Genomic DNA, 15,752 nt, shown 5'->3' with positions numbered 1-15,752 from the left:
GGACATTTTACAAGAGCATTTAGTGATAGGACACAGGGGAATGGCTTCAAACTGAAAGAGGGGAGATTTATATTAGATATTAGGAAGAAGTTATTTCCCTGTGAGGGTGGCAAGGCACTGGCACAGGCTGCCCAGAGAAGCTGTGACTGCCCCATCCTTGGCAGTGTTCAAGTTCAGATTGGACAGGGCTTGGATAAACCTGGTCTAGTGGAAGGTGTCCCTGAACGTGGCAGGCATTGGCACTGAGGGAACTGGCTGTGTGGCCCATGGCAGGGAGGTTGGAACTAGGTGATCTTCTAGGTCCCTTTCCAACCCAAACCATTCCATGGCTCTTTGAAAGACCAAGAAAAAACAATGAAACTGTTATCAGTCAGCCTTGGAAAGATTTTTTTTTCCCCCCTGTATAATTTTAGTCATAGTAATGTTGAAAATGCATCATTTGTACTGCCTGGGGTTTTTTGGTGGGTTTGTTGGGTTTTTTTTAAATTATCAAAAATCCTTGTTTGAAAGCTAAGCAGTTTTCTGGAAAGTGTGCTTACTATATATTTTAAAAGTATTAGTTGTCTCTGGTTACCAATTTGGCATTATTCTGATTGGCAAAACTGTCAGCAGGAGGGATTTGTGGAGGGCAGAGGAAGCTGCTTCACTCGAGTTTCTGGGGAGAAAAACCCAGACGTAATGGAGACCCACTTGTTCATTTTACTTGCTCATTTTACTGTTTTTAAGCACTGCGAACTGGATTGATCAGATGCTGTTTTACTTTGAGAGCTCTGTTACATACATTTATGTTCCTTCTCATGGGCCTTCATATTTTTTTTCTGCAAGCTGAGTAACACAGCCTCAACAGCAGTACCTTTAGCAGCCAGAAGCCTTGGTAAATGGCAACCATGTGCCCCATGGTGGTTTATACTGCGTTCAGTTCTGGGCTCCTCGCTACAAGAAAACAGTAGGTCCAGCAACCGACAACGAAACTGGTGAAGGGTCTGGAGCACAAGTCTGATGAGGAACGGCTGGGGGAACTGGGGTAGTTTAGTCTGGAGAAGGCTCACAGGAGACCTTATTGCTCTCTACAACTACCTGAAAGGAGGTTGTAGCCTGGTGGTAGTCAGTCTGTTCACCCAAGTAACAAGCAATAGGACAAAAGGAAACAGTCAAACTGTGCCGGGGAGGTTTAGACTAGGTATTAAGGAAGAACTTCTTCACAGTCAGGTTGTTCAGGCATTGGAACAGGCTGCCCAGGGCAGTGGTGGAATCACCGTCCCTGGAAGTGTTCAAAAACCGTGTACATGAGGCGCTCAGTGACATGGTTTAGAGGTGGTGGTCCTAACAGTGCTGGGGTAATGGTTGGGCTTGATGATCCTGAGGGTCTTTTCCAACCTAGTTGATTCTGTGGGAGATCATTGACAGTATATTCATCTTGACACGTCCAATTATTAAAAATAAGCCGACATCAAAGGCTGATTTAGCCCCTCGACTGCAACCTTTAAGGAACAAGCCCTGCGGCAACCACACTCACCCCCACGACCTGCCCCGCCGCCGGGCTCAGCCACGCCTCCCCCGCGCAGCCGCAGCGGCGGCCGCAGGGCAGCGGGAGGAGGAGGCGGGGTCAGCGATTCGCCCCTGGCGCCTGCGCGCCTCAGCGGGAGTAGGGACAGCGGCGGAGGGCGGCCGGGGTGAGCTGCTTGTTCCTTTTTTCCTCCTTCAGCCGCCATTTCGGTGTGTCGTGAGGTGGCTGTGCCGCTGCCCTGGGGAGCTGTGTAGCCCTGCCACCCCTCAGGCCGGGCCACACGGTCACGGGGCGGGAGGTGCACTCACCTTGGGCGGGCTATGTGGGCCGACCTTCATCCCTTCCGGCCGGGGGTCCAAACCTCTGTGTCCGGATTGAGACCGCTCTTTTGAATGCGCTCCCTGATTCTGTGGGACGAATTCCTCACAGGGCATCTGGAGAAGGCAAAACTAAGCCTGGGGGGGCTGAAAAGACTCTTCTGCTAATCAGTTTAGGTGCTGCTATTTGTACGTGTTATGCAGTTAACGTTTTGGTGAGGTTTTAGGCGTAAATGAATTGCTTTTCTTCTGCTACACGAGTCTGTGTCGTTCTACTCGGTGTACTTAAGGTTCCACTACTGCTCCTAGTCTTTTATGGATAACTTAGTAACTTTATGTAGAGCGGTTATACCCAGTTCTGTGTCCTGACAATGTATGTCTGTGTTTATGTAACAGCCTGTACTTCAAAGGCTATGGCAAGAACATTAGCAACATAATTGAAGCATCATACCTTTTGCATGTTATCTAGCTTTTATAGCCATGTTTACCTGTTTAGGACCAAGGCTGAAAGAGGCAATGACCATTAGAGCAGGGCGATTGGGCTGGGGACTCACGGATGATGTTAATTGCATAGGGCTTTTTATACTGTTTTAGTGCTGGAGTTTTTTATTATAATATATGTAATCTTTGTGAATCTGCAAGTGTTACAAAACGGTTATCCAGGTCATCACTTAAAGGCTGAATGACTTAGGTAATACCCAAAAGGTTTTTGAAAGTGTTAGGGCTCAAAAATCAAACTTTCAAAAATTACTTCTAAAATTCAGATGACATTGAGTTTGTCTCTGAATTGAATTGTGGCATGGAATGAATTTGTGGTCTGTTAAGGTTCTGTCAGAAACAGTGTGTGATATGCTGATTGGTATTTCACATTGCTCAAGAAAGTAGAGATGCATAGAAGATAATGTATATTGTATTGCTTCGTAATATGTAAGAATACAGAAGACACTTCTAAATGACTGTGGGGTCTTATAACTTTCTCATATAGAATCCAAACCGTTTCGTATTTGTGATTGAAATAAACCCTTAGAAAATGCATGGAGGACTAAAATACAGAAAGGGTGGATTTGGGGTTTGAGATTTAACTTTCTAATTTAAGATATTTAAAATAGTTTAAACCATGCTCAATGGATAAAGCTGTATGTGAGCAGTCATCTGCAATGAATTACAGTGAAGATTATAATATTTTAAAGCAAAAAGACCTGGAGCTGTACACTGTGTTTGAGAATGTGCTTGTGTGTACCCACACTACTGCTTTTCAGAGCCATTATGTACATTGAGGTCAGTGTCTAAATGTGGAACCTTGTATATTCATGTATCTTTCAAGACTGAGGCTCTCTCCTTGTTAATGTTTTTGTTTCACCTTTCTTTTAAACCACAAGATGGGGGGGTGCGGGGGGGGCAAGTCTGGTAACTTATACTAAGCTTTTAATACTTTCTAAGTTTGGGTTGTTTGTTGTTTGGCTTTTTTTTTTCAGAGTAAAGCTAGAACAAAATTCCATATTTCAGCAAGGAGAAAACAGTGCAGTCTGGAACAGCAGCACGAGAAAATTAGAATTTGTAAAAAAAAAAAAAAAAAAAATTGAAATAGCCATAATTTTTGTGTTTATCTCTCCTTTTGGTAGGCTAGATACCTAAAAAAGATGGCAGATCCTTGGCAAGAATGTATGGATTATGCAGTTGGCTTAGCAAGGAAAGCTGGGGAGGTAAGTATAAACCATTTACAAATAACATTATTTATAGAGCTCTGTGTGTATATGGGTTTTGAAGGAGTTAAATGTTAGATATTCTTCCAAGGAGTATTTTGTCAAAAAAAAAAAACAAAAAACAAACCAAAAAAAACCACCAAACCCAAAACATAAACTAGCAGAATTCTTCAGTGATGTTAAAGATTGAAGTGTCTTTCATGTTTACAGCTTGGTTAAGAAAGCAACTTTGCTCTTTTCTTTGGAGCAGAGTCCACTTAAAGACTAAGGAGTATCTTTTTATTCCTTAAATTTGATTTTAAAAGGAAATAAATTCTGAATTGTGGCAAACAAGGAAGATCTCTGATTTTCCCTTTGCACTTCACCTATCTACTTTACCACCTGAAAGCAGTTGACAGTCTTTCTTGCAAACACCTCAATCAGCTTTACACAGTGGCTTGTTATGGACACCAGATACCATATCATGTTCTCTACATGAAGATCGCTTTTCTTCTATAAATAAGAAGCATCCCTTGCAGTGTGGTACTTGGCCCACTTGTGATCTAAGAGGGCTTAGAACAAGAAAAGAGTTTGCACATCTTTGCAGAGCTTCAGCATAAAGAGTGCTGAAGCAAAAAAACAAAATGTTCTGTTCTTGGTAGTTCTGCTTCCTGTGTTTGAATGCTGTTTGAGCCAGACAAGATGGCACATGTACTGATTCTGTCCCCTGGAGCTGCAGAATCTGTAGAACATTGTCCCTGCAATGGCATCATTAAAGTCTCCCCTCAGAAAATCTTTCTATGTTGTAGTAAAATACTTCCGTGGGCTGTGAGGCATGGATTCTTGCATAAGCTGATTCTGATAGTTGTAAGATCATAAATGCAGAGTCTGGCTAAAAATAGATGGCTTAAGCTTAGGCTTAAGTGTTTCATTCAACTCTGGTGCTTAAATGTATAAATCTAAAACTTGTCCTAACAAAATAGAGTTTTGTTTCATGTACCAGTGGATCTTTTTGTAGTACGCAAATTTAAGGTCACATTGAAGTTTTTGTGCTGAGTAGGGACTGGAGATAAATGCAAGGGTAAGACCCAGCTCCTGCAGTTAAATCCAGTTTTTGTCACTGCTTGTGTTTTGTATGTGCAGTATAGAAAATTACAGTAAAAATGATGCTCAAGTTTTTATGAAAATTAGTATTTTCCATAAATGGGTAACTTTTTTTCTCTCTTGTTTTTTTACCAGATAGTCTGTGGAGCACTCAAAGAAGAAATATCTGTTATGACTAAAAGTTCACCAGTAGATCTTGTGACAGAAACTGATCAAAAAGTAGAAAACTTCATTATTTCTTTGATAAAAGAAAAGTATCCTTCTCACAGGTACGGCTTCTTATCAATACACTTTTGGTAGAAGAAGGGGAGGGGTGTCTGGAAGAAGAAGAAAATGGAAAGTTTATGAATTTGCTTGTTAAAATTTCATTATGATAGGCATGCTTGAAAGTTACAGAAATCTTCCTCACCCTCATTATTTTAAGTATTTTAGAGGAGTTGTGGGTTGACATTTTGCCCAGGGCTGTAGCATAAAGACAAGGTGTCCCCAGGGTCCCTTTCCCAAGATACATGCTGACAGTCACTTCCACTTGAGTCAGCTGTAAATACATTTGTGTTGGAGAATCAACAGTGGCCCCCAAATTTCTTGTCTCTTGTTGGCTGTTGAGATTGACATGCCTTTGCTGTCTGTGTGGGATATGTGTGCCTTTGTGAAATCTCAGTTTAAGAACATCAAACATGCTTGAAAGAAGACAGGATCTTCTGATTCTTTAAGTCTGTCATACAAAATATTGATTTTTTTTTTTTAATTCCTTTTCCTTTTTTTTTTTTCCCTGCCCCTCCTGAAAGAAATTTATTCTTAAAGGGTGAATTGTGTGTATTTCACTTACTTACATAGAATCATAGGATCAACTAGGTTGGAAAAGACCTTTAAGATCAAGTCCAACCATTACTCCGGGACTACCATATATGGGACTTTCTCTCCCATTTTGACATAATGTCTCAAGTTTAAAGTGGGCTTGCTAATTTTTCTTACATTTTCTTCAAGACTTTATTACTGTAGCTGTATATGTGAAATGTAATAAATCTGCACAAATTTGGAGCAACTTGACATGGTGCAAAATGTCAGTAACCCAGTTAAATTAGTGTAAGCATGCAGACTTGTGGAATGACCTTGACATAACAGCTTCTGTGATACTGATAAACGGTAAAAATTTTAGGATATTTTAGCTTCTTTTTGTTACATAATTGATACCACATTAGACATACTAGTGTTGAACTCCTTCTAATGAATTATTCATCCACCTAGATAACTATTCAGTCTCTCTCTTATCTTTGTGAAGATTTGTCACATGCTGTTTCTTTCTGAGCAATCATCTTCACTTCTATAGTTAATCATAAACCCGCTAATCAATATTAAAGAGACCTTATTTGTTTACTCTCAGCAGTTCTGATTTTACGTGTTTGTGGAGGAAGTCATGTGTTTGCATACTTTTCGTAGGCTGAGTAATACGCGATACATTAATAAACATGCAAAAGGCAAAGAAAAGAATTACACCCACTTAGACTCATCCACATAATTTTGCAGTTGAAAATAAATACTTTCATGTGCAGCTAAAACTGTGAATTTGAGTTCCTGTAGCACTGTGCCTTGTGTGGCCTTTGGGTTGACTATATACTCTGCTGTCTTCTTCAGGAGGAGCTCTGGTTTGGATTTTATCCCTTTACCACCGTTTTGTAATGCTTGTAAAACCAAACAGTTTTGAGAATAACAACTTTCTGTCATACTTGGACTGAAATCAGACTACAAATTTAACTGTTACTGCAGTGGTCTAACCACAAAGGCTTTCTTCAGTTAAAACACAAGCTAAAGAGTAGTGTTTTGTAGCACAAGTAAACTGAAAGTGGTAAACAGCTACAAATATTCTGACCAAAATTTGATGATGCTGTTACTGGAAACCATGGTGAAAACTTCAATGTTCTGAATGGTGAATTTGAGTAATGGGTATTAAAATGTGAAGTTCTCTTCCCTGCATACTGTGCTTACCTGTGACATCGTAAGTATTGATGAAAGCTTGGTCAGATGTGGTTGGTGTTTTCCAGATAAATTGTGTATTTCTTAGCTTTTTACATTTGATCACTGGTGGTACAAAAACCTGTGTCTCACTCTCTTTTAAGAACTTTGCTTTCAGAGACTGTGTTGCATTTCAGACATTTTAATTTCTTTGTATCTTTGAAATGTGTTTGCTACTCTAGCTTCATTGGAGAAGAATCTGTTGCAGCTGGAGAGGGCAGCGTGTTGACAGATAACCCCACATGGATTATAGACCCTATTGATGGAACTACCAACTTTGTACACAGGTCCACCTTTCATTTCTTTGTTAGCAACTTCAACCATTATTTCTTTCTCCAGTTCCATGAAAGTATGTTGTTTTTTTTTCTCACATTTAAATTTAAATATTAAAGGTATTCTGAACTTGTTAATAGTTACAAGTTATTATTTTGATATATTAAGAGCAATGGGTCATTTTTTGTAATATTTTAGTATTTCTGTGAGAACTATCGTAGCCTCTCTCTGTAACCGACAGCAGTTTTTCCGTGAGAGGCCTGTGCTACATAGTAGGAGTCAGCAGCCTTTAGCACAGGTGCCAAATATAGGTGGGCAATTTTTAACAGTAAAGCAGCAAGACTCATAATTAGGAGTTGCATCATCTTCAGAGGGGTGGTAACAGCTTCGAGTGCTGATTGCTAAGAAATTTCAAAATTCATTGAGATCTAGAAGCTGCTGCCATGAACGGAAGCAGAATATTACCAGTAATTGTCTAGTGGTATTTTGCAGGATGAGGAAGGGATTTGCAGTGTAATGCTGACTCCCTATTCCTTCTATCTAAAACATGATAGAGTTTGGCCCTGATGAGATTTTCTGAGTGTACTTGACTCCAAGTTTGGAATCTCTACTACTGTGTGCACCACAGCTTTAAACAGCTGCTGAATCCTGCAAAATAACATTTTGAGAAGCTGTAAGAAGATAACCTGTTCTGTTGGATTTGCAGACATCAAAGCCTGTATTTTTTGCAATTAATTTGCATTAAAGCAAATGTTTTGGAACTGCAAATTTTGAAGAGTAAAAATAATAAATGATTGATTGTGAAAAACTTAGACTGCGATGCAACCCACCCTGTCCCATATACTCCCACTGCCTTCACTCTTTCCCGTGGATCCTTCCTTCTCTCTCCAGTACCTTTCTTTGGTGTAGGAAGTGGAGGTGGGGGGAAAAGCTACCTTGCTTTTTTTGACAAGACCATTTTGGCCATCTTGTTCCTTGTGAGCATGGTTAGTAGCACAGAGGTTTGCTTGTATTCTTTGGCTATAAAATATCAGTCCCTGACCTAATAAGAGTTTTAACAGGAATGGCAGTCCGTAAGCTGTAATAGGCTTAGTTTCAGTGGGTGGAAAAGTGCATATTTTAAATGGAAATTGGTGTTGTTTCGTCTGTTTTCGTAGCAAATTGTGCAAATTTTCAGAAAACTAGTATTTCCTATATAGTCCAGGTTTCTTTTTGGAATGTACATTACATTTAACTGAATATTGTTTTCATTAAAAGTAAGCATGGTAATGAAAGAAGCATAGTATCTAACTGTAAATTAGTGAAATGTTTTGTTTTGTAGGTTTCCATTTGTGGCAGTTTCAATTGGCTTTGTTGTAAACAAAAAGGTACTCTTTTTATTACTTAATATCTAATAAATCAAACCCAAATTAATTCCTTGTTGCTAACTGTAACTAAGATGTGTATTTTCACAGTAAATAGGAAGAAAGGGAAAAATACCAAGATACTTTTTCTTGCAGATAGAGTTTGGAGTTGTATATAGTTGTGTAGAAGACAAGATGTATACTGCCAGAAAAGGAAAAGGTGCATTTTGCAATGGTCAGAAACTTCAAGTATCAGGCCAAAAAGGTAAGCTGGACTGAGTAGTTTATTTCTGGTAATTACATTTATTTTTGCAAATGAGGCATCGACAGTTTTAGGCCTGGATATATTCCTATTTCCTAGCTCATAGTTTTGTTTTGCAAAGAGGCTGGGTTTGGCCATGGGTTGTTTGGTTTTGAGAAACAGTGTTTATGTTCTTTGATGTGTATAGCATGCTTGTGATCTTTGCAGAATTGGGACCCAGCAACTTAAGATTTTATTACCTGTGTGTCGTGGTTCTTTGGTTGGTTGGTTTTAATTCCTTGTATGCCTATAATCCTTCTGTGATTGTTCTTTTAAGAGTCCATAACAAATCTACCAAACAATTCAGCTTCTTCCAGGTGTGAGCTACTGGTTTGAATCACTATCACTCTTGTAGACTTACTACCCTATGTGAAGTAAAATCCACTCTTAAAGTGGGACCTTAAAGATCTGAGGACCTTAAAAGATCTATTTTATAGCAACAGAATTTTATTTACTAATGGTACTGATTAATGTAGGTGCACAGTTGAACCAGATCATGGTTTATTTGCAGTATTTTTTTTACCTGCTATTTTCCACGTAAAGAGAGATTTTTATACATTCGATATGTGCAATATTTAAACACCTATTATTCAATCTCGTAGGAAAACAAGTAAAATCTGCTAATTACTTTTACTCTGTAAGTTGCGCTGTTCAAAAAGTGAGGTTTTATTTCTTTTCCAGACATTACAAAATCCCTTTTAGTAACAGAATTGGGATCAAATCGTGATCCAGAAGCTATGAAGATAGTTCTTTCTAACATGGAAAGGCTTCTCAGCATTCCTATTCATGGGTAAGATATTCCATATTTTTCATACTTGCTGATAGTGTTAATACTGTAAACATTATCATCTTCAGGAAGGATTGGTTGTGTTACACCTTAAATGTGAAATAAGATTTGAATGTTTTCGTCTAGTAGCTTCTTCAAAGAAACTGTTTAGTGTGTTTAACTTTTTCAAGCTGGGACATATATTAGAGCATCCAAAGAACCAGTATTGAGAAGCAAAGCATGTTTGATTTTGTAGGACTAAAAAGCATTGTATTTACTGTTAAAAAATGAAATACAATTTTGTGCCTCTTTCCTCCCCGCACAAATCCTCCTCTCCCCCCCCCCCGCAAAACCCACAAGGAGTGAAACAGAAGCTGTGTTACATTTCTTAGGTTCCTTTTCCTGTAGTAATGAAAATCATTGGGTTTTTAAATATGTGTCAGAAGTCAAAAAAGATCTCCCTTTTCTGTTTCAACACTACGCAATTTTAATTTGTCCAAGTAGTTGAAATTGCCCATAAACTGCTCATAATTTAGTTACATTCCCTGGTTCCTCTCCTACAGAAATGTAGCCAAAGCCTACATTTCCAAAAACCATTTTATATCTAAAACTGGTTTCAGTAGACAGTTTCTTGTTTACTTTCAACGCTACTCACGTTTCTGATCTATAAGGGGTTGTACTTTTGTGCTGAGATTCTCAGGAGTCTTGTTCTGACACTTAACATGTAGATTTTTTTTTTTCTGCTTCCAAAAAGTCTTCTGATGTCATTAAAGTATATATCCTAAATTGTAAGTAGGGAATACATTTTAGGTGTGTTGTCAGTTCAACTTCAGTATTTTATTTGGAAACAATAAATTGAGATTGGAATTGATTTAGTTGCTTCTTGCAATAACTTAGCTTCTATCAGTTTACAATTTAATCTAAATTTTACTGATAATTGAAATAACTGCAATTATTCGTACAAGTCACACTTACTAAGTACATCAACATTTCCAGAAGAAACTGGGATTTGTAGCACAAGGGTTTTGATGAGATTATCCAAATTTAGACTAAATTTTATGCTGTGTACTTTATTTTTTGTGATTATTGCTGTTAGGGTTTTTTGTAAGTCAGAGATGCCTGCTGAGCATTACCAGAGAAACTGAAGTAACTGTTTTTTTCAGCACTGAAATTCTTTTATTCAAAAGCAGAGTATCTGTTACTATTCCATGGGTAGCTATCTTTCATAATATGTTTTAGGTTAAAAAGTTGTTTAAGACGTCTTTTCACTTTAAACCAGAATTTTTTAGCAGAATACATAAATGTGATTTTTGGAAATTGTCTATATTTCGGGAACTTTGCAAGCTGCTCAAGCAAGACTTCATTCCCAGTTTTTTGTTTCGCTGCATCACATTTTCACATCTATCATGTTTTGTCTAGCTCAGTTCACTTTGCATGCAGTGCTTCTGTGTTCTTGGTGCAGTGTACACAAGCATTGTGGCTTTCGGACAAGCTGTTCTCAGTTAAAAGAATCATCTTTCTCCTTTAGGATTAGAGCTGTTGGTACAGCAGCTGTGAACATGTGCCTTGTGGCAACAGGTGGAGCTGATGCCTATTATGAAATGGGGATTCACTGCTGGGACATGGCAGGGGCTGGAATCATTATTACTGAAGCAGGCGGAGTACTGCTAGATGTATCAGGTAAATACACTGAATGCAACTTTAGCTTTCAAATTAGCTTTTAAATAGCTAATTGGGAGCAAAACATAGCAGAAATGAGAAAGCAAATAGGTTTTTCAATCCTCTTTCCAAGTTGCTGCTACTGAATGAAGTTCCCATCCAGTTACTAGACTCTCAATTGTATGTTCTTAAGCTACCAGACAACCTTTAGTCCCTTTGCTGAGCACCTGGAAGAGTGAAAAAACATAGTAAGCAAACACTGAAGAAAATTTAAATGTAGCTCATATGAGGTACCCGTTGTGTTAAATGCGTTTTTCTCCAGGGGCAAAACTTGGTCCTAAGTAGTAAAGTGTCATTTACACTTGCTTTTTTTATTTTTGTTCAGTGCTCATTTTCTTACTAAGTTTTAATTTTATCTAGGTACAAGCTGGTTACTTTGCTTGCTTTGATTTCTAGGTGGACCATTTGACTTGATGTCTCGAAGAATAATTGCAGCAAGCAGTCAAGCTATAGGAGAGCGAATAGCCAAAGCACTTCAAGTAATTCCTCTGAAAAGGGATGATGCAACTAACTGAATGCCAAAGCTGCACCTTAAATGTAATTATATAGTGTCTCATAGTCCCATGTGGTGGTTGTTCTACACCTTGAACCTGATTAAAAAAGATAGATGGTAGTCTTTGAGTATTGGCGTGACTAGCTACATAGTGTTTTGAGGTTGGATCAATGTTCTAAGTTAGCTTTTACTATTAGGTATTTTATTTAACATCACAATTACATAAAGATCTATAAAAAGAAGCAAATACGTACTACTAAGTTTTTCGAGTTTTATACTGCAAGAGTTTCTCTGATGTGTAAAAAATAAAAATACCTAGTTCTGTCAGTGACAAACCAAAATTCACTAACACCACATCATCACATCAGGTCCTGAACCCAGAAAGATTAAGGCATTGCTGTTTAACCAGTCTTTCTCTAACTTGTCTGTTGTTTTCTTCAGTGTCATCAATGTATCTGTTTCCTTACCTTGCTACATTTTTTGTAGAGGTAGTCCACACATTTCCAAACTTTTTTTAGTTGTTTGTAGTTTTGGCTCTAATTTTAAGCCTTTGTTACATGGCTGTCACTGTTTTTGTAGTAATTGTTCTACCTTAGTCATTGTTCTACCTTTCTTATGGTAGTTGAACACAGTCACTTCTTTAGCCTCTTAAGTGGCCAGCGCACTTGCAAATTCATTGAAGTTGCAAAAATAATACTTACTGTGACAGAAAATGTGTATCTCCCAGAAATAAGTTCTGAGCATACCTTTCTATCACCAGATGGACTTAATGTCAATTAAGATGAAGTACAATTTGCATTTGACCATTGGAATCAGCTGATACTGTGTCCTCTGTTTTATTCTCAGCAGTTATAATTTGTGTTAATTTTGCTTGGGTTTCTTATGGATGAGTGTTTTAAAGTCTAAGGAAGCATTACAATCCAAAAGTTTTCATTAAACTGCTGGGGAAAAAAATAAGCCCATAGTCCAGATTTTTTACATAATTTTCTCTAAGTTATGAAAGCAGTGACCAACCAGGATCAGGTTTCCCCTGTGTTACAGAGTATACAGGCACAAAAGAAGATGCATATCTAAAACTAAAGGGTTTATAAATCTAAGAAATATTAGTAATTTCATTCTTGGTGTCAGTTCTGAACTTTGAAACTATACTGGTTCTTTGATCTTTTATATTTAAGCTTGTTAAAAGTATCAGTGTACTGTTCAAATAATTAATGCACTTTAAAAAAAAAGGCTTCACTTAGATTGGTTTTCAGACTGATTTTTTCCATGTCTAAAGTTTCCTAAAGAAAGCTGTCTCATTGGTGGTCCAGTCAAGACACAGCAGTGCTTTGGAAAACCTGGCTTTGTACTGCTGTTTTTATTTTGAAAAATGGTGTTCTCTGTCTTGAAATTTTAACAGATCTCATCTTACAAATTTCAGTCCTTTATATCAGTTGATTTTTGCATATTTTGTAGAAATATTTAATTTGAACCTGATGTCAGAAGAGTAACATTGAGATCAGCTATTTAATGGTCTTGTAAAACAGACAGACTTAGGTTAATTGTACTTTTAAAATTCCTGTTGACAAGAATAGAAAAGGTTTGAGTATTTCACTGTAATTTTATTGCTGCAAGTGAGGTGGGACCATAATTATTTCTTGAGAAGTATATTACCTGTACCATTTCTGCTGCTCTTGTATAACAAATACTGCATAACTTTTTTAAACTGATTTATTTGTGATGAGATGGAGACATGTCTATACTTGAGGTGGGAGAACACATTTGGAATAAATACGCTTTAGCAGCAGTGGCTTCAGATAACGCTTCCTTTTATAACATCTGTCAGAGTACAGTGCTGCATCTCAGCAAGCTGGGTTTGTGAGCTTCAGACTTTCCCTGAGTTGCACACTTTTTTCTTGATATACGTAGATCATAAACCACTGTGCCTTCAGATAAGTGGGATTATGTGTACATCTGCAGGAGGTTTTTAGAGCGAAGATTCTAACACCTTGCAATGTGATCAATGGTGCATTAATCATCTCCAACCTCAGAACTCAAAACTTTACGGGCTATATTAGCTGTGATTGATTTTGAAGGCCCATGAGCTGGTTGAAGCATGTAGGTTTCTTGCTGTTAGCTTTCCTAATAATGTTCTTCAAGGAAAAATATATATTAATTTCCCATCTTGGTCCTCTCACTATTTGCGTTGGATATGAGCCTTTTTTTTGTTTGTTTTTTACTCCAAGAATGTAGCTTTTATGAATTGTCTGAATTATTTTTAATATTTTGGGGGGATCAGAAATCCTTGTTGTTTGCTGTTTTGCTAAGCATTATCTTCTCAGATATTCATCTGATATTGGCCACTTCTTTCGTCATGTGACAGGACACCGAAATGCAATTATACAATTTAAAGGCATTTTCTTTATTGTTCTGTGCTAGCCTGTAATTTTGGCAAATTTTTGTAATAATCTGTTTTTCTAGTAAAACAGAGAAGTTACGATTGCTGTGTAATCAAAATGTTTTTGAGAGATTATATATGAAAGGTAGTTCCTAAATGTTCAAAACAATCGTACTTGGTTTTTTTGCTTTGAAGGATGCAGTGACAGAGATAATCATCTGAGATACTTATTTTTTAGATACAATTTATGATAAGTTTATATATTTACAAGATGTCTCATTGCCCAGTGAAAGCTAATCAGAAAAGTATACTGGTTACCACCGAATGAACAGATAGACTGTCAAGTTAAAATCACGAATATTCCTCATGAAGACATCAACAGTTCAGTACATAGGAACCTTTCTTACACAGCTTTTCAGTGACTAACGCGTGACTTCTGACGGCAAAGTTTGCTGTGGTTTGAATCTCACCAAACTTAAAAGTGCTAGAAGGAAGACATCAGCACAGATTCAGCAGCTGGAGCAAGCGGAAAATTCTGAGAAATAACTGCTGGAAATGAAGGGATCATTATGAGGAAATTTAACCAGCCCTTTTATATTGAGAATTTGACTGAATGGTCCACATGACTGTGGTCGCTACAGAACCTACTGCTATTTTTAACAAAGGTCTTTGGAGTAGATGTGCTGATTTTTAGCCCAAAACTAAAACAATCAATACTACAAAATAGGTAATACTGATTTTTATCCCTGGTATGCATGAAAAAGGGGAAGTAGCCTTAGTCTATCACTGTGGCTGGTGGTAGACTACCACCTACCATCCCTGTTCACTAGCTCTCTCCATTAATTAACTTGCTGAGAGTTTGTAATTGTTTGCTGTGACAACCTGCAAAGCTTTGTTGCTTCTTCAAAGCAGGATTTTCCATAGATTAAATCCATCAGAGCTTTTCCCAGAATGAAGTAGTGCCAAAGACAAAGTCATTAAAGGCTTCAGGTTCTCATCCAGCCCCGTTAAGCAATCCAGTGGAAAACCCACAGTGAAATGGATTATTCCTCATTATGACCCAAAGCTATGATTTTAGTTCTGCATACTCTGATGGCTCAGCGTGAACTAGACATTCTGACTAAATATAAAACATTGATTTACAATCTCACTATAAAGCAATCTAAATAAGGGACACCTCTTTCTTTTCTTGTCCTTCCTGTCCTCTCAAAACCAGCTGCTAATTCAGCTGTATTAATTACCTGTGAGTGAAGTAATTGCTTCGCAAGCCTTGTCCTGTTTCTAAAGTGCTGACAGGCAACTCTCCAAAAACACATTGTTTTGGGATCTACAGCAGTTGGCATAGCTTCCTTTGTTTGCACAAACTCCAGGCACGAAAAGGGTATTGTCAGTGATGTGATACTTCAAGAGTCTCTGCCAGAGCTAGAGTCAGCCAAATCTGGACAGTATAAACCATTCAATCTCTAGATTGCTTGTCCACAACAAAGGTGACAGTGAATGTGGTCTGTCCCATCACTCTTTAGTATCTACAGTCCTCATACAAAGATCCACAGCTTCTGAAGGATCAGCAGGAGCTTCTGAAATGTCTTCTCTGCCTGCTGTCCACTGTCTACCTGCTAAAACAAGGCAAAATCTAACATGCCACAAAGCCATATGCTACGTCGGAACAAATAAACTGAAAGACTAAATTCAGCTGAGAGGGCATTTCACTGAATTAGAGCTATAAGCTGTTGCCTGTTTGAGGAGGATGGATTAGATCTTCCACAATAGAGCAGAAATAATTTCCTAGCACAATTTAAGCTAGTAAGGTACTGAAAATTATGGTGTGTATATATATCCTGTTCCAGAAGTTTATTG

The 15,752-nt window shown here is 37.9% G+C and overlaps 1 protein-coding gene across 1 annotated transcript; it reads left to right on the top strand.

Annotated features, from left to right (window-relative positions):
* Nucleotides 1-1,544: 1,544 nt before the first annotated feature.
* Nucleotides 1,545-13,227, top strand: IMPA1 (inositol monophosphatase 1). Its single transcript, XM_061343035.1, has 9 exons — nucleotides 1,545-1,673; nucleotides 3,447-3,527; nucleotides 4,746-4,879; nucleotides 6,806-6,910; nucleotides 8,218-8,263; nucleotides 8,396-8,504; nucleotides 9,222-9,330; nucleotides 10,835-10,986; nucleotides 11,422-13,227. Exons 2-9 carry the CDS (start codon nucleotides 3,465-3,467, stop codon nucleotides 11,538-11,540), a joined length of 837 nt encoding a protein of 278 aa, XP_061199019.1. The 5' UTR covers nucleotides 1,545-1,673; nucleotides 3,447-3,464; the 3' UTR covers nucleotides 11,541-13,227.
* Nucleotides 13,228-15,752: the final 2,525 nt, after the last annotated feature.

This window comes from Neopsephotus bourkii, unplaced genomic scaffold, assembly GCF_033783945.1.
Source record: "Neopsephotus bourkii isolate Nb327-2 ecotype Australia unplaced genomic scaffold, CSIRO-AGI_Nbou_v1 NB_1820, whole genome shotgun sequence".
Classification (NCBI taxonomy): Eukaryota; Metazoa; Chordata; class Aves; order Psittaciformes; family Psittacidae; genus Neopsephotus; species Neopsephotus bourkii.
This window is presented reverse-complemented; position numbering and strand designations above follow the sequence as displayed.

Bases quoted from the DNA above. Each gene is read 5' to 3' on its own strand.
- IMPA1 (XM_061343035.1), top strand. From the start codon at position 3,465: ATGGCAGATCCTTGGCAAGAATGTATGGATTATGCAGTTGGCTTAGCA. The intron at 4,880-6,805 runs GTACGGCTTCTT...TTGCTACTCTAG, and splicing joins GAAAAGTATCCTTCTCACAG to CTTCATTGGAGAAGAATCTG. The intron at 8,505-9,221 runs GTAAGCTGGACT...TTTCTTTTCCAG, and splicing joins TCAAGTATCAGGCCAAAAAG to ACATTACAAAATCCCTTTTA.